Source organism: Chionomys nivalis, chromosome 6 (assembly GCF_950005125.1).
Source record: "Chionomys nivalis chromosome 6, mChiNiv1.1, whole genome shotgun sequence".
Taxonomy (NCBI): domain Eukaryota; kingdom Metazoa; phylum Chordata; class Mammalia; order Rodentia; family Cricetidae; genus Chionomys; species Chionomys nivalis.
This window is the reverse complement of record NC_080091.1, coordinates 99,197,452-99,215,628: the sequence shown is the minus strand read 5'-3', so window position 1 is coordinate 99,215,628 and position 18,177 is coordinate 99,197,452. Positions and strand designations below refer to the sequence as shown.

At 54.8% G+C, this 18,177-nt stretch overlaps 1 protein-coding gene across 1 annotated transcript; it reads left to right on the top strand.

The window, feature by feature from the left end:
* Positions 1-624: 624 nt before the first annotated feature.
* Positions 625-12,552, top strand: Fgfrl1 (fibroblast growth factor receptor like 1). The gene is given in 8 exon segments (XM_057773263.1): positions 625-915; positions 1,278-1,516; positions 9,584-9,856; positions 10,947-11,027; positions 11,137-11,421; positions 11,501-11,854; positions 11,996-12,363; positions 12,365-12,552. Coding segments are annotated over 7 exon segments (1,506 nt in total). The 5' UTR covers positions 625-915; positions 1,278-1,434; the 3' UTR covers positions 12,428-12,552.
* The last annotated feature ends 5,625 nt before the right edge of the window (positions 12,553-18,177 follow it).

Here is an 18,177-nt window from a genome sequence, read left to right as displayed (position 1 = left end):
TATCCATGTCCTGTGATTATTATCACAAAGCAGGTGAGATGCGGAGAGGCCATAGAACTCTATCTGCTTTCCTAAGGTCACTAGGTAAAGCTAGACGTTCAAGTCAGGGTCTCTTTGGACTCCAGCAGTGGAGTCCTGCCTCTGCCTCAAACCAGAGCAGCACAGCTGCCCTCTCTACTCACAAAAGCTCCAAGGGTCGCAGACTTAAAGCGGAGTGGTGTTTTGGACTGTCCAATTCTTTTCCTCCTGGCATACCAGGATAGAGACGGGGCAGTAGCGGCCAATTCTGGGAGCCAGGGGAACTCAGAGTACCGCCTGGCTGGTAAGGGTCTGGAGTGGGCTCCGCGGCCATTAGCTTGTCTCGAGGCTAGCGGGCCCGCACGTTCCCAGAGCAGACTGGGACCGGGCGAGGCCGGGTGGACTGGGCGCGCTCCGAGAAGCTGCCGTGAGAAGGATAGAAGCACGGCGAGGGTTAAGCTGCGAGCTTGGCGGGCACGTGCGCGGATTGGAGCAAAGTTTCGGGGAGGGGCGGGGCACAGGGAGGACTGGGGATCACAGATTGGCCGGAAGTTGTGCGGGGCGGAGCTCACGGCTGCTCCGCGCTCGCTCCGGGAGAGTTGACAAAGCCCCGCAGGGAAGGACGCCTCGCGGCGCGGCGTCCCGGGCCCCTCGCCCTGCCGCCCCCCGCCCCGGCCCGCTCCTAGCCCCACCGTTTAAACGCGTGGACAGCGCGCCCCGCGCCCCAGCCCGGCCCCAGCCGCCAGCGCCCAGGTAGCGCCGCCCCGCCCAGGCCGGGCCCGGGGGCGCGGGGGGCGGGATGCGGCGCCCGGGGCAGCGATGACCGCGGCGCGCTACCCGCGGGCCCGGCCCTGACCCTGCTGCCTGCGGCGCACCCGCACGCCGACCCCTGTCGAGGTGAGCCGGGCTGTACGTCCTCGACCCCCGGAGGGAGGGCTGGAGTGGGTCGGAGTGCGGGGCGCGAAGGGCAGGGCCGCGATCACTGTGCGGGGTGGGGGCCGGGCTCGAGTCGTAGCTGCTCCTGTGGGGCTCGCGGCCCTGCCCCGCGTCCCGCCCCCGCCCGCGCCCCACGTGGGCCCCCCAGCGCAAATTTGTCCGCTAATGGCGCAGGCGATTATCTGCGGGGCCGCTCGGTGTTGTGTGTCCCGCGGGCAGGGCCGGAGTTACAAGCGCCAGGAATCCAGACGGTGTTTGGAAAGGGGGCGGCGGGGGCGGCTGGTAATTAGTGTAAACCCTTTGTCTGCCTTTGATACGCTCAGCGTCTACGCGCCTCGCTTCCTTTGCCTGGAGCTCAGCGCCGAGGGGGGCTGGACCCAGGCTCTGCGGCCGCGACCTGGGTCTTGCCGGACTGAGCCCTGAGCCGCGTCCACTCCAGCTCCCTGTGACCGCGCCCCTACTCCAGGTTCGACTGGCGAGATGACGGGGAGCCCGGCGCTGCTGCTGCTGCTACTGCCGCCGTTGCTACTGGGGGCCCTCCCGTCGGCTGAGGCGGCGCGAGGTGAGTCCTGGCGCCCAGTCTGGCGCTCTGGCCTCTGCAGCGCCGCCCCTTTCCCGCCAGCCCTGAACCCTGCCACAGTGCCCGCCTGGCACACTCCTCCCCTCCCTGTCTGCCCCATCGCAGCGGGGGCCCCCACCCCTGATCCTTAACCCGTACTGCCGGCTTCACATGCCTCCAGCTCACTCATGGAGTTACCAGGCTCACACTCTGGTACCACCACCTCATCCTCTTTGACTGACACCTCACTTAAAGGGCCCCAGGATCACTTGATTGTTGGCCAAGTGTGATCTCGCTTAGTCCCCTCCAAGAGACACTCATAATCTTGCATACACATACTTCCAGGTACATATCTAGGTGGAGGGCAGGTGGTCACCCCATAGATTCTTGGGAAGTGGACTCTTTGTGGACACAGAAAGTCTGATTGGGACCCTGGAAGCCTGTAGAGACTCAGTTAGTGGCTAGCTGAATATAGAGAACGTTGGTGACATCTTAGTGATTGGAGCTCACCAGATCCAGCACTCAGCTGACCCAGCCCTGGACCCTTGGCTTGCTTATCTATTACAGGTAGCATAGTGTAGAGCCTGGTGGGGAGGGTTCCCAGAGCACAGAACGTCACTGCGCAGGGAGGGTTGGTCTCTGAGAGAGATACTTGAAGATATTAGACCTCGGGGCTACACAACACTTCGTTGCTGCATACACCACACTACAAGCTTGAATACCGTCTCACCCATCTGATGTCCTGTGGAGAGCTCGGCACTAAACCTAGCCCTGGCAAAGGCATCCATAGCTGATGAGTGATACATGCCCATGGATTTTTGCCCATCGTGTTCCAGTGTCACGGGACATGGTGCTGGCCTCCCCTATGGTTAGGCAGCATGGCCAGGCGGGCCCTTTGGGTGTGTTGACCATTCAGAATTGTCCTTGCTCTGTCCACCAGTCTCCTGAGGCTTCGCATCTCCTCCCCCCGCCACCAGCGCGGGCGCACTGAACCCAACCTGGCCTTATATGGCCACATTCGGTGTTGGGCGGCGGGCGGCGGCCCAGGTGGGCCTTATGCCACTATAACCCCCCTTCTGCTTGGGGACTGGCTGGCCGGAGCGTGGGGGCTGTCCAGGCACAGCTGGGCTGGACAGTGTCCTGGGCATGTAGGCACTTGGGCCATGCTGAGTGAGCCGTCTTTCCACCCCCCCCCCCAACCGGTGGTCCAGTCTTTGATTACTCTTTTATTTGGATAACTCCCATCCCAGCACCTGCCTCTTCTTTGCTCAGTCAGGGAGGCTCTGAAGGCCTCTCCTCTGTTATGATCACTGGCTGGACCTTCAGACTGATTGATGGGTCGCGGTGAGCAAGCAGCACCCTACCTTTTTGCTGATGGCCCTAGAGGGGCCACCACTTTTACCTTGTCTCCCGTGGCAGCAACCTTTGGACTGAGCCTTATACCCTGACTGTGCTAGTGAAGGCCCCTGGCCAGCACTAGGGAGCTGGAAAGAGCTGTCTTCCAAGGGCCCTGTGGTTGGGGTGGAAGGATGGTGTTTCCTGAACTATGCTGACTTCTTCCTTCAGGCACAATCTGGACTTGAGGGGCAAAGTTATTCCAAATGCATTCCTTTTCCTGTGGTTCTTCCGTGAGTAGGCCCAATTCTATCTTGAGTTGGGCCAGAGAACTGCATGTAGAGTTTGGGCTGTTTTGAAAGCCATTTCCCTGGGGTGTCACAGTTACTGGAATCTCTAGATTCAGATCATATTTTAAAAGTTACCCTTTGCCCAAAGTTTCACAGTGTTGGTCAGTTTGCCTTAGAATATTTTCCCCCAAACTTGAAGAAAGATAAGTTTTGACTTATTACTTTCTTATATTTCTCACAGTGAGAATGTAAGTTTCAGAAGAGAATATCATTCTCAAAGATAAGTCTGCAAGTGTGTTGGGCTTTCTGAGAAATGCCGTCTCTGACCTTTTATAAGGATGATTCCAGGATCAGTCTCTGAGCAGCCAGCGCAGGTTTCTCCCCTGTCTTTTGGGCCCTTATGTTTAGAGTGAGCTGACCCTGGTTGACTGTTAGGGTGTTTGCCGTGGTGTTCCGTGCAGCAGGGACAGCTTAGTCTCAGCGATTTGCCTAGAGCACTGTGTTGTAGAGAAGAAGGGTGTGTGATGCTGTGGGAGCTGATGGCTGGCCATTTGTATGGAGCTGACTGGCTTTTAACCAGGCTGTAGGAGGCCTCTTTTCTTCACAGGCTGTGGCTGATCAGAGTGTGGCTGGAGTGAGGTGGATGTTCAGGAGCCAGGCCTAGCCCCTGTGAGGTAGGGATGTGGGCCAGCCTCCCATTCACATCTGGGGCCCTATTCCTGGAAGGGAAAATAAATCACTGTCCCCCTGGGGGTGGGGAGGGAGCTGTGAACAAAGTCGCCTTTGGCTAGGCCTGGAAATAGGACCACAGGCTCCTTTATCCTTTGTGCGGGATCAATGGGCCTCTAGGCTCTCAGAGTTGCCTTTCACTCGGCCTGCCCTGTACTGTGGCCCTTACTAGGGAAATGTTGGTTTTTCCCCAGCTGAGGCCTCTGGTCTCTGGCTTTCCTGGCCTTGGCTCAGTCTTTGCTGGTAGTGCCGGGGGCAGTTGGCTGTGGCCCAGCAGCCCTGCTCCCCCTACTGGCCACTGGCCCCCTGTATAGCTAGGGCCTGATGCTTGGCCCATGGTGTCCTTTTCTCTCATTTTGCCTTAATGTGGCGACTCCAGAATGCATAGGGTTTAAGGTGTGTTTAAACCTCTGTTCCCATACTTCATTGACACTCTCCTCTGCTTGCTACCTACTCTTCTGTCTAGTACTCCTGCCTACAACTCAAGGAAGAGGATATCAGGGGTTCCTGGAAATGGGGTGATGGGGCTAGACCCTCAGACTGGAGTGCAGACAGAATAGGCTCATGGAGGTGTGGGCTGAGTAAGCCTAGGAGAGGTAGACGCAAGGTGCATGCCATTGGGCAGCTATTAGAAGCAAGAGCTTCCCACTGAGCAGGAAGCACAACCCCTCTTTCCACCAGGAGTTTATTTTCTGAGAGATTTATATGAGTTGCCAAGGGCCTGGAGAGCTAGTTGGTAGTGCCTCCAGTAGTGGGTGGGAACAGAGCCATCTGCTCTTACTCAGGTGTGGGGCTGGACAGCCGGGGGGGGGGAGTTCCAGCCCTTGATGACAGTCTGGGGTACCCCTCAGGGAACCCCAGCCCAGAGCCTTCTACTCCTTGCAGCCTACTTTTTAGCTTCTGGTGATAGCAGTATGATTTGGGCTGAGGCTCTGTGCCGCACATTGCTACAGGCAACTGGGCCCCTGGGGAGCCCTCAACTCTATCCCTAAGAAATCTCTGTGTCAGCAGTGTTGTGTACTTTTGGATGGGTTTGCCCAGACTATGTGGTTTAGGCTGTTCCAACATCCCTTCAGTCTTTGTAGGGGCTAGGTGGCATGTTGCCTTGACCCTTGACCTCTGCCTCGGGAGCTTTGGGTTCAGGAAGTAGACTTATTCACAGTTTTTGAGGTGTCAGGGGGCTGGATGTCCAGGTGAGCCCCCCCCTCAGTGGATCCTAAGGCGGTTACCTTCTATGGATGGTGTGTATGTGGCTGCTATAGGGTGGTGGCCTTAACTGATGATACCCATGCTACTGTATGTGGTCTTGGTGTGTCAGAGAGTGTCTAGGAACTAACAGTGTGTAGATGTGGCAGCTGAGGTATTCCAGAAAGAGGTGCAGACCTAGGGGTCCAGGCAGTACCTCCAGAGAACCCTTTCCCCCACATTAACTGGCTTGCCTAATTGCCACTGCTGGGCAAAAGGCAAGCTAGCTTCACTAACTAGCTTGTTGAAGCATAATGTCTTCTTGGGGTGCCTAGATGGCTGGTTCCTAGGATAGCCACCTGCCTGGATCCTGCTAATGTGGCTGTAGAGCCTATGGGTCTGGTCCTTGGGTGCCCTCAGTTTGTTGCCAAGCCTTGGGTTTTCACAGCACTGGACCTGTGTGTCCTTGTCCATGCAGTTATGGACCTTCAAGGATCTTGGCCTCAAGACAATGTAGAACCTGGCCCTGGACCCTGAATGGGCAGCTGGGCCTTGTGACTGTCACCTGTGCTCTTTCTCTGAGGGGCATCTCTGCTATTTCCTGAGCTTTGGCCTCCTAGCGTTGCTAGAGAACTGTCTCTGGATTTCTCACCTGTCCTTGTCCTGGGACTCCAACTGTGAGTATTGTGGGATATTTGTTCTCACAGCCGGGGACCAGGGCAGTGCCTTGGTGGGGGCACGTCATACCAGTCACAGAAAGCTCTTTACTCGGTAGGACCCCACCTGGGTTGGGTCTTACTATAACCCCTATAGGGTCTTGGAGCAAGGTGTCTAAAGGGCCAGATGAGTCCACTCCATTCCTTTGTGGTTGAGGCTCATCATACTGTCCTCTGAGTCTCCTACTCAACCACTTTGTATCTCCAGGAGGAGATTAGCTGAGCTAGCTGACCCAACCCCGTAGCCAAGCTCACTGCCTGGCCAAAGAATTCCTTTCAGGCCGGAAATTCCTAGGGCCATGAAGGGCTCTCCAGGGCCAAGCTAGGCCTGAGCTGGCCAGGTGGTTCTCACACGTCACACTCTTACTTTGTCCAGGGTCTGTTGCTAACTGGTGCCTAGACTAGCCCTTTGGGTAGAGGAGTTCAGGTCAACAGGCCTGGAACCCCAGCTTTCAGCTGTGCCTGTTCTACTTCCCAGGCTCCAGGCCGGACCTTTTTGGCATTTTCCCTTCTGGTCCCCAGCCTGGCATCTAGACCTGACAGTGGCCACTACATTCTCTGGGCAAGAACTTCTACACACACCGTGCCTCTTTCAGAAGATCCTCATGCTGTCCCCTCTTGGATCAATGTTTAGTTTGACCTGGCTGGAACTGTATGGGTTTTTCAGAGGTATGGTCATTGCTGCCCTGGCTGTAGAGTTACGGAGAGACCAAAAGCTGGTTTAGCTTCCTCCATGACCTGGGGCCTTCAAGTTGTGAATAGATCCCATGACTCCAATGTTTGGTCTCTGTTTCCTATCAGAGGAGCAAGGACAAATCCACCTTCAATTTACTTGTGTTCACTTGCCTCCAACCACCAAGATCCAGTTTGTTTTGGGCTTTCTCCGATCCTTTGGATTCCTGAAAGAGCCAGCCTGAGTGGGTTGGTCAGACAAGCTCTGTTGGAAGTTCAGTCATGGCCATTAGGCCCCAGCCTCTACCCATAACTGACTCCCCGCAACTATCCTCAGGCAGAGTGTGGGGAAGTGATGCCCCCATTGCCCCTGAGCTTCAAGTCCTTAGTTTCCTCACTGACTGAGTAGGGTGGATGGCTGTCCAGGTAGAACAAAGGGGGCTGTGTTTCCTGAGTTAAATATAGATTCAAAGTAACCATATCATGGCCCAAATTCCCAGAATTCTAGTGGCTGGACTTTCTCCTGAGGGCAGGGTCCTTATGTGGGTCTCTGTAACAAGCCTGGGGGCCCAACCTCACAGCAGGGCACAGTGGAACCTAGGTGGGGGCAGGGCTAGCAGGGTACTGTTTGCTTTAGGATAAGGCCGGCTCCTCCAGCCAGCCTGTCGCCAGCCTGTCCCCCAGCAGTATGTGCAGGCAGGCCCCGAGGGCCAAGCTTCCAGCCATCTGGTGATCACTTAAGCCCTGTCCCTCAGCAGTGGTCATGGCAGGGCTCCTGCCTCTGGGTACCCCTTTTTCTAGGCTTTGCTTCTTCTGTCTGAGGCCAGGAGGGGTGAAGGCACAGTGAGGCTTGGTTTCTCTGGAGGTCTTCCTATGTGGTGTAGGGTGATAGATTAGCCTGGTCATTGGGCATTCCCCAGGTATGCCTCCTAACACCCACAGGCAGCTGAACATATGTGTATATGCTTGCATGTATGGGTCTATCTGGGAGATCCCGGATACCAGACTGGTTGGGACCATGAAACCAGGCAGGTCTTTGACCAGTTTCTCATTGACCTGACGTGTGGGAGGCACTGTGAATGGTGGGATTTCAGACAGTGACATCTGGTGGGAATGGGGCTGGGATCCAAGAGGACCTATGTACCCAGCAGCCTCTAACACTCTAAGCTGGATGCAGGAGAAGAGCCTTGAGACAGCTATACTTGCATTGCCCTACTGCCTTAGGTGGTCTGTGGACAGCACAGGTTATGGGAGAGGTGGGCTGACAGCCATCTTTTCCTTTCCAGAGGGAGCCATGAAGGAAGATGAGGAAGAGGGCTGGTGTTGCTATCTCAGTTGGTAGCAGCTTCAGGCCCAGGGCAGGGATGAGGAGAACTGAGTGGAAGGGGAGATGGAACTTGGAGAAGAGGGTCTCAGAAAAATTGGAAAGGGTTTGTAACATGTGGATGGAGGGCATTCCTCCATGGCTCCTTACCCCACTGAGTAGGAATTTGGCCTTGGAGTTTCCCTGGGAGACCTGGTCCCCTCCCCTTGGGCTGACTATTCTTCTGCCTCCTTAGAACCCACCCTTAGTACTTCAGGGTGGGCCCTGAGAGGTAGGTGCACCATAGGATGTTGGAAAGCTGCCTCTGGGAGTATGAAGACATCCCCAGAAGCTCGTGTGGGCTGAAGGGGGCCACATAGCTAGGACAACTGAATGCTGAGGAAATACCCCAGGCCCTGTGCAGCATCATTGCTAAGCTTTTACAGACTGCCTGTTGGCACCATTGTGCTCAGCTGACCTTGTGTTCTCTGCCCAGGACCGTCCTTGCTAGAACTGGTTGACGTGCAGGGTAGATGCCTCTCACTAACAGATTAGAGTAGTGACATGAGGGTGGGCTGGGGACTGTGGATGCCTCTCTTTATTCAGAGGTGACACTGGAGCAGTTCCCGCCAGCTCATCCTCTGTCGTGAGAGCACTTTTCCTGCAGCCCCACACCTGGCACCTATGGGCTCTGTGCACTCTGCACTCATCCTTCCAGCCAGGTGGTCTCTTCTGCCTGCTACGCCCAGTTACACTCCTGTCCCTGCACTCCAATCCAGAGATACTCTGATGGTTGGGGCTGAGGGGAAGGATGCTTGGTGTGGGTTGGTGAAGTTGAGAATGTATTTCTGGTGGCTAGAGTTGTGGGTCCCAGGGATTGGCCTTTTCTAGGATGATGGTCTTGACTTAGGGAACTTGCATCTCTGCTATGGGTCCCTCCTGTGAATATCCTGTTGGGAGTTGTCTCTGAAGGCCAGACTACTTCCCAGGTATGACCTAGGGGCCATCACCCACATGGACAAGACCCACTGGGTTCTTCTTTATGAAGTAGGTTCCCTGAATGGAATCCAGGTAAGGTACTGAGTGCCTGTGCCCAGCCCTTGCTTACCCTGTGTATCCCAGGCAACCCTCTAAGCCCCAACCCTCTGGACACTTGTCCTCAGACCCTATGGCTTTGGGATTGTGTACCGGTGAGATCCAGCCTCTTGGCAGGCCAGGGCCCCTGGGGCTGGCTGATGGTACAGAGCAGACTCTGTCCATGAATCAGATACAGAGCACAGAAGCAGGACAACCAGTTCATACATGGTGCACACTCATGTGTCCCTCACTCGTGAGCATATGAGTGCTATTTATTCTGGGTGGCTGCTCCTGCTGACCCATTTCCATCTGAGTTAGGTTTAAGGTGGCTGTCCCTTGCACAATGTGCCGCAGGAACATAAGATAGCCTATGAAGCTGTGTGTACAGAAAAAGAAACCAGCCAAAAGCCCATCCTGCTGTCCTGTTCCTGTGGTTCCCTCCTTTCTGACCATGGAACAAGTAGTTCTCTCTGGTGAGACAAAGGGATGGCCTTGTTTTCTTGGTTTGAATTTTTGAAAGTATTATTGACTTAGGCAGTGTCCTGAGCGCTCTGGCCTCTCCATCTCACTTCTTGGGGAGGCTGCCTGCTATGATGATGCATTAGCAAGGTGCTTGGGACTGACACAGTGGGTATGTTGGACATGGACTACTGTTGTTGGACAAAAGACTTCCTTAGTAGAATTCAGGTGGGATTCTTAGCACGTGTGTCAAGCCTTTGCTCCCCTCATGTGTTTCCCCAACCAAGCTCTCTAACTCCTGCAGGACCCCCAAGAATGGCAGACAAGGTGGTCCCACGGCAGGTGGCCCGCCTGGGCCGCACTGTTCGGCTGCAGTGCCCAGTGGAGGGGGACCCACCACCCTTGACCATGTGGACCAAAGATGGCCGCACAATCCACAGTGGCTGGAGTCGCTTCCGTGTGCTGCCCCAGGGGCTGAAGGTGAAGGAGGTGGAGGCCGAGGATGCGGGTGTTTATGTGTGCAAGGCCACCAACGGCTTTGGCAGTCTCAGTGTCAACTACACTCTCATCATTATGGGTCAGTTGGTGCATGCGTCAGAGGTTGTAGTGGGACCAGTACTGGCTGGGCACAAGGTGTACAGCAGACACACCTGGATTCTTCCACCCTGTTTGTTCAGCCTGCACCAAATCCACCTAGACATAGACAGGACCCAGGAGGTCCTCCCTATCCCCATTCCCAGTCTGGGCCCTAGGGAAGTCTAGGCCTCCTGCCTTAGGCTTTTCCTTCCAGGTGGCAGAAATGGATAGGGTGTGGGGAGGGGAGGCTCAGGCAGTGGTTCCACTGAAGAGCTCCTGGGTGGGGTAGGGTGGAGTGGGCTGAGGACTTGGCAGGGCAAGCCTTGGCAGCCATGACTTTGAGGCTCAGATTTCAGAGTTCAGAGGGGCCGCAAACAGTGAATGGCCTCTGTTCTCTTCTGTCCTTGGTGCCCAGTCAGTAGGGAATGGGCAGGTGTCTTTGGTGACACACCCTCCATACATGGGTAGCAGGCATTGCCCACCTTCTTCACTGGGCTCCCTGGGCCAGGATGACTTTCCTACTGTGGAGGTCTAAGGTAGTGGCCTGGGACAGCCTTGTCCTTGGTCCCACGCTGTATGGAAGAGGCGGCTGTCATAGAGCAGCAAGGGGGACATTCCTTATCACACCCTGCCCCCCCCATCACTGCCTAGTACAAGCCCCAAGGCCTTCTCAGGGTTTGGAATGGGAATATTGCGGCTGTCCACCCTCCCTACCCCCATCCTTTCAAAGAGGATGATGACCAGGCGGTATGTAAGCCATGTCTCTGCACCAAGCACTCGGCCCCTTGATGTGGGCTAGGGTTACTGCAGCTGCTGGCTGGGCCTGGCCCCCTCCTCCCAGGCCCTGCAGACCACCCGGAGCCAGGGTGGGGGGTGGGTCTCTAGTCCCACCATGCCTATCAGGGTCACCTGCACCCAGGGAGGGGGCTGGCAGGCAGCCATGGCCCAGCTGTCCCTGAATCCTGACATGTGGGTGTGTCCATGGCCTTTGCTTGGGTTCTAGGGCTGTCTCAGCCTAGGCCATGCTGGGCACTGGTGAGGGACTCCCCTGTACCCCTGAGGTGGCTTCCTTATGACATGTTTCTCAACAGATGATATCAGTCCAAGGAAGGAGAGCCCTGGGCCAGGTGGCTCTTCTGGAGGCCAGGAGGATCCAGCCAGCCAGCAGTGGGGTATGTATCGGGTAGGGAGATTCTGTGTGTTGGGAATAGGGCAGTGACCATTCTTCTGGCATCCTCACATACTCTTTCCCACTGACCTTGATGCTGCCCTGCCCCACAGCACGGCCTCGCTTCACGCAGCCCTCCAAGATGAGGCGCCGAGTGATTGCACGGCCTGTAGGTAGTTCTGTGCGGCTCAAGTGTGTGGCCAGTGGGCACCCACGGCCAGACATCATGTGGATGAAGGATGACCAGACCTTGACACGCCCAGAGGCCAGTGAACACAGGAAGAAGAAGTGGACTCTGAGCTTGAAGAACCTGAGGCCTGAAGACAGTGGCAAGTACACGTGCCGTGTCTCCAACCGGGCAGGTACCATCAACGCCACCTACAAAGTGGATGTGATCCGTGAGTGGCGGGTCTGGGGTAGGGTGAGGGCCTGTGGTGCCTAGAACTCTGCTGACATGTTTGTTTGTCCCTGCCATAGAGCGGACCCGCTCCAAACCTGTGCTCACAGGGACGCACCCTGTGAACACGACAGTGGACTTTGGTGGGACAACATCTTTCCAGTGCAAAGTTCGCAGTGACGTGAAGCCTGTGATCCAGTGGCTGAAGCGGGTGGAGTACGGCTCTGAGGGCCGCCACAACTCCACTATTGATGTAGGTGGCCAGAAGTTTGTGGTGTTGCCCACCGGTGACGTGTGGTCACGGCCTGATGGCTCCTACCTCAACAAACTGCTCATTTCTCGGGCCCGCCAGGATGATGCTGGCATGTACATCTGCCTGGGTGCGAACACAATGGGCTACAGCTTCCGTAGCGCCTTCCTCACTGTGTTACCAGGTGTGTGTCTCTGGTCTGGGCTGTCCTTTCCCCTTCCCTGTGGGAGTCCAGGGGTTATCGGTGTAGTTCAAACTTGGGCTGCTTGTCTCATTAGTGTAATGACGTTCCCTTCCCTACTCCTCTGCTTGATCTCTCTTGCAGACCCCAAACCTCCAGGGCCTCCTGTGGCTCCTTCATCCTCAACCACAAGCCTGCCTTGGCCTGTGGTGATCGGTATCCCGGCTGGTGCTGTTTTTATCCTGGGTACTGTGCTGCTCTGGCTTTGCCAGGCCAAGAAGAAGCCATGTGCCCCTGCATCTACGCTCCCTCTGCCTGGGCATCGTCCCCCAGGGATGTCCCGAGACCGCAGTGGGGACAAAGACTTGTCCTCGTTAGCTGTGGGCCTGTGTGAGGAACATGGATCCACCGTGGCTCCCCAGCACATCTTGGCCTCTGGCTCAACTGCCGGCCCCAAGCTGTACCCCAAGCTGTACACAGATGTGCACACACATACGCACACACACACATGTACACACACTCTCTCATGTGGAGGGCAGGGTTCACCAGCACCAGCATGTCCACTATCAATGCTAAATGCAGCAAATCTCCAAGCATTGTGCCCTGAGGTAGGCATATGGGGGCCAAGGCAACAGGTTGGGAGGATTGAAAGCAATGGAGGAAGAGTATCGTAGGACCCTGTATTTGGCACTCATGAATTTGGCCAAATAGATGTATGTACTGCCAAATGAACGTACACCCAGACAGCCAAACCCACAAACGAAATTTACAAATGCAAATGTGTGCTCGTTCGCACGCACGACCTGAGAAGCCTTCAGGAGGATTTGTCGTGTGACTTTGCAGTGACATGTAGCGATGGCTAGTTGAAGAAATCTCCTCAAGTCTTAGTGGTCACGGCCACTCCCCCACCCCTGCACACCTGTGTCCCTGCCTGGCCATATATGCTGGGTGTCCAGGAGTCTACCAGCAGTCTGGATTTGGTGAGCAATGCGACCATGCCTGGAGGTTTGAGCCACCCTCCCCTTGCTAGAGAGAAGGGTCTCAATATTTATATTTAAGAAGTAAAATAATATTAATAATGGTGTAAGGAGGGCTGGGACACAGGAACTCTGGGGCCCAGGACCTGCCTGACCTTGTGGTTACATTGGGTATCCTCACGTCCATGGCTACCTGGCCTCTGTAATTTTATATAGAATTTGGGCTGAAGCCTCGTATATTTAATTTATTTTGTTAAACAAGAAAGTGCCTCCTTTTTCTCATTCTGGTGTTTTTACCTGGGGTTGGTCTGTGTGTTTTGCCAGCGAGCATGTACGTATGCTCACTTTGGTGTCTACTTACATATCTTTACTGGTGTGCATGTGCACAAACGTGTTAGCTTGCATGTATTCACATGCTGATTCTGTGTCTATGTGTCTTCCCTCTAGGGAAGCTCCTGCCTTACCTTTCTTAGGCCTCAGGCTTGGGATTTCCCAGGGTTTGTCTTCTGTGGAGCCTCGTGGTGTACCAAGAGTGGCTGCAGCGGGTGGTGTGAAGTGAGTCCTGCTCAGAGTGGCGCTCTATACATCTGGCTGAGTGCTATCACCACTGTTCTGTGCATGCCCTTGCCCTTAGTGGGGAACCTACTTTTTGTTGTTCCATTTTCTGTGACCTTAGCAGGAAAGCTGCTTAGAGCTGGGGTAGGGCCAGGCCCAGATCACAGCAACCTCTGTTCTTGGGACTCCAGTTGAGTGACCTCCTAGGTACTCCTGTGGTGATATGTACAGCAGTTCTTTTTTTTTTTTTTTTTTTTTTTTTTTTCCCCGAGACCGGGTTTCTCCTCTCTGTAATAGCTCTGGAACTCGCTTTGTAGATTAGGTTGTCCTCAAACTCACAAAGATCCTCCTGCTACTGCCTCCCAAGTGCTGGGATTAAACATGCACCACCACACCCAGTGGCAGCTGTTCTTTAAGTCAGGAAAACAGAGGCTCTGATTCACCTAGTCATTTTGGAAGCTGGGATGTCTGTCTATCCCAGGTTCAGAGCTCCCTAAGGCACAGAGGACTGGGCATATATCTCAGTAGTAGAGTGCTTGTCTAGTATGTGGGAAGTCAGTTTAGCCTGTAGTATCACATGCACGCTCACACGAAGATCCTGCATGCACAAACCAGCAATATACTGGTACAAGGTTCTTGCTATGGTTCTAAGAGCTTCTCCCTGAGAGTAGTCACCTTTCCTAGCCTCTATAGATAACAAGTGACTACATAGTTTCACCTAGGAATCTTTCCATGTGGACCCCTCAGGAGTAGTATTAGTTACTCTGGACATTCTTATAGGACCCCCTCATATAGTATAACTCCTGGCCTTTGACCTCAGAGGGTAGCTGTACTGGAGTGGACCTGTCTGGTAATGATGACCATCTCTGGCTGCCAGATGCTGGGAAGGCCCAGATGCATGTTCAGGGCACTTGCGGCTCCAAGTCTATAGCTGGTGATAGATGTTCCCCAGACAGGACGGCTCCACACTTGGTCTAGTTTGTCTGAAGTATGGAAGGGTTGGGAAGAGAGGAGAACTCAGGCAGTGGGCCATCCGTGCCATACAGATGCACTGCTCCAGAGAACAGGTAGAGAGGAGGCACCCTGAGGGAGAAGAGACCAAGATCTTGAGCCCTTACCCTTGGCCTAAGGTCAGGAACCAACCAATGAGGAGTGAGAGCACCCTCTCTCCCTGGCTGCCTCATAGGCAAGGTCTTCCTGGGGAGAGCAGGTGGTGAGTGATAGCCTGGGAAAAGGGCTCCAAGGTAGATAAGACAACCTACCCTGCCCCCAACAGTGTTCCAGGATACCCCTAAATGATGGCCCCGTAACTCAGAGCTTCTTGTACTGCAGACCTCTGTGGCTGTCTTGGCTCCCATGCAGCACCTGTGAGCCCATGTCCCCAGCCCCAAGGCCTTTCTATTCCTGTTCCATCCCAGCTCAGCTCTGGCAAAACCTCGTGTGGATGCAGTTGGCTCATCCCTGTAGAGGTGCATGCTCTTTACTCCACTCTGTGCCCCATTTGTTTTAACATTTTCAAGGAGGAGCTCATTGTCTTGCCCACGTGTCCAGGGGGCTGCTGTGCCACACAGGTGGGAATAAGTGGCATATGTGCCTCTGAGGGCAGCTGCTAGTGTCCAAAAGATGGTGCTTTAGGTCTCGGCCATACCTCTTCCCAGGACCTGTGTTACCTAGACTCTTCCTACTGCCTAGGTTTAGAGGGAACGGATATGTGTTGAGTATGGTGTACTGCTGAAAGCTGGGGGCAAAATCCTTGTGGGAATGAGAGGCTGTGGGTCCAGGAGGAAAGGAGGAGCCTGAAATAGCTCTCCCCGGCCTGCTGAAACCCCTCACGTGGACAAGTGCACATGTCCCTAGCTTTCCCTACTTAGAGGTCAGGAGGGGATACTGCTGTCCTTGGGTTGACCCACAGGACAGGCACAGTGGCTTCTGATTGGAAGCTGTGTAGGAGGAGACTCAGTGTCCTAGTTGAGGCTCAGTGAGTGGTGGGTGCGTGAGAGATGCTGTAGGGAGCCATGCCTGAGCCTTCACCTCACCCATCCAGGCAGTGATAAGCTGGTTCACTGGGAAAGTCGGCACACTAGAAAGGTTGGCCCAGACTGACACCCTTGGGTGTGACACCCCTCCCTCCTTCAGCTTCAAAGGATGTCCATGAGCTGTCCTGCAGCTGTCCCTGGGGGCAGGGAGGGGCTAAGGCTGACGCCCAGGGTAGCTTGGTAGTACAAAGGAGAGGGACATGGGCTGCCCCACCCTGCAGTCAGAGGACCTGGCTAGAGATCAGAGCCTTGTTCCAGGACTGGGACACGGCCACAAAGGACCTGTGACATAGAAGGGAGGCACAAGGTAGACATACCTCCACAGCACAGACTTGGTCAGGATACCAGGCAGAGCGCAGAAGACTTGCCCTGATCTCTCAAACATCACAAGGCTGGGCCATATGTAGCCAGGCTGGTCGTCAGGCATCAGAAATAGAGTGTGGTGACCTGGGCTGCAGGGGTGTGGGGCACAGCTCCCCCACAGCTGATGGTTACATACCATGAAAAGTGCTGCTTGTATCCTAGTAGAATAAGGGTCTCAGCCCAACTTTGTGGTGCAGAACTGTGGTTATTAAGTCTAGGAGGGCTTGGCAGAACACTTCTGAGATTTGTGTGTAGGGGGCTGGGATGCAGGGTGGCAGCCAGAGTCTGTCTCAGCTACCTGAAGACACAGGTGTATTTCTGTAGCACTCTGCAGCCCCAGAGCTGATGGCTTATATTGTGGGCTCACAAGTCTCTTTCTGAGGAGATTTTTGCAAAGGGCATTCTTGCCTCAGGCCATGACTGGCACTAACCAAGTACCCGACTGATCATTTGATTGCTCTGTTGCCTAAGCAACAGGTACCCTGTGTTGAGCTTGGGCTGGATAGCCATCCTTGGTGGTCAGGGTTCCTCAGAAAAAGAGTGGGAGGTCCCTGAGAGGGACTCCTGTGACAGCAACTCCAGCCTGCATAGGAGCCCCCTTGATCTAAATAGAAGGGGTCTCCAATAGAGCTGGATCTGGGGTCTGTGAAGCAGAAGTGAATGCTAATCCCAGTTCTGTTCCCTTTGACTAGCCTGAGACCTAGGCCGTACATTGTACATTTTACAATTCCCACTTGGAGATAAGTGCCCCTTCACTGGGGCATCCTAGTAAGCCTGCAAATCACCCCGAGGGCTCTCAAGAACCATTGAAACATAGCTAAAACCCATGGTGGGCCAAAGCTCTCTTCCTGTTCCATATTTGGACCAAACCCCAGTTCTTCATCCTTCCCACCAGCGTTTACCCAAGCAAGGTTCTCAGTTGTCCTGTCTCTTTGCCTTCTCTAGCTGCTGTAAATCACTGGCTTTTCGTAGGGGTCCGGTTCCATGGGGCTCCCCCGACATGGTCCCACCCACCAGGGCTCAGGTGGCTGTCCATGTCCTCCCATCATGCCCCATCTGGGTTATCAAAAACCTCCATGAGCCTCCTTCATCCTCACCTGGACCCAGAGCCTCTCTGGCCAGCTAATGAGGAGAGGAGAAGCCTGGTACTCATGAAACCCACCACAAGTAGCAGACTACCGCCTGCCTCCAAGGCAGTGCTGGGTGGTGGACTCGTCAGTAGCTCTATACCTGAATTGGAGGCTGCCTGTGCTTGGTGTCCAGGGCTACTTCTCTGGCCCCATAATCCTCAGCTAGGACCAGGCCCAGGGGCCTAAGGTGAGGTAAAGAGAGCACCCTGTGCCCACTAGGAATTGGGGTTCCAAAGGTCCTCTGAAGACTGGGAGTTGTGGAACCCTAGTTCTTCCTGGTACCTTACTGATAAGAGGGCCGAGCAAGTTCCTGATCGGTTTCTTTGCTGTCAGTGGAAAGCCTTCAGGAGGCTCCTGACCAGACGACTGAACACCTCCTCGTGGTGCACACAGGCAGCTCTACCCTGTAGCTTCAGGTTGTCCTTTTAGACTGCCTACAGTCCAGTGCTGCTGGGTTTGGATGCTGGATTGTGACCTTGTCACATGCCTAGAGGATGGGAGAGGGCCCTCGAAGCCCGAGGCGGCCCAGGAATGTAGGATGGGCACTGGGAGAGACGTAGGCAGGTGATCCTATTCTCTACTGGATGAGCCAGCCACTTTCTTCAGGCAGGGTGTTTCCTTTAGAGATCTCTACTCTGGAGTTTGTCTGGTGTGGAACAAGGTAGCACATTACACTAGGCTCAGAGGCCAGCACAGAAGCCTAAGAAGTGTAGCCCTGGGTGATCCAGGATCCCCTGTGTGTCTAGAACACTCGGGTCTGCACTTAGAGCTCCTGTCTCACCCCCATAGCTCCTCCCCTTGCTGCTCATCTCAGGGGAGGCTGATAGATGACCCCATCAACTGCCTTAATCTGCCCAGGTGAACACTGGGTGAGCGTTGGGTGGGAAAAGTAAGATGACCACCAATATCCGCATGTTTCCCTCCAGGGAGGCCTAATATCCAGAATTGAGATCTCAGCCTAGGCCTGCAGTAGCCTTAAGTATGAGTAGTGAGAGAGGCCTGAGGCACTCATGCCCCAAAGCAGCTGCCCCCATAGCCCCCACTCTTTGCTGCAGCAGCCCTCAGGCATGTGGTCTTGGGCCATCAGGTAGTGACAGCTGCCAACAGCTGGCAAAAGAGGCAGTAGGACGTCTGAGTTTTAGGGCTGTGTTCTGGCTGGGCTGGAGCTCCCTTCAGCTGCATGGGAGCTAGTGAATTCCATGCAGGGACTTAATATCTCTGTATTGAAGAAACATTTCTCCCTCCCCATACAAGGTTAGCATGTA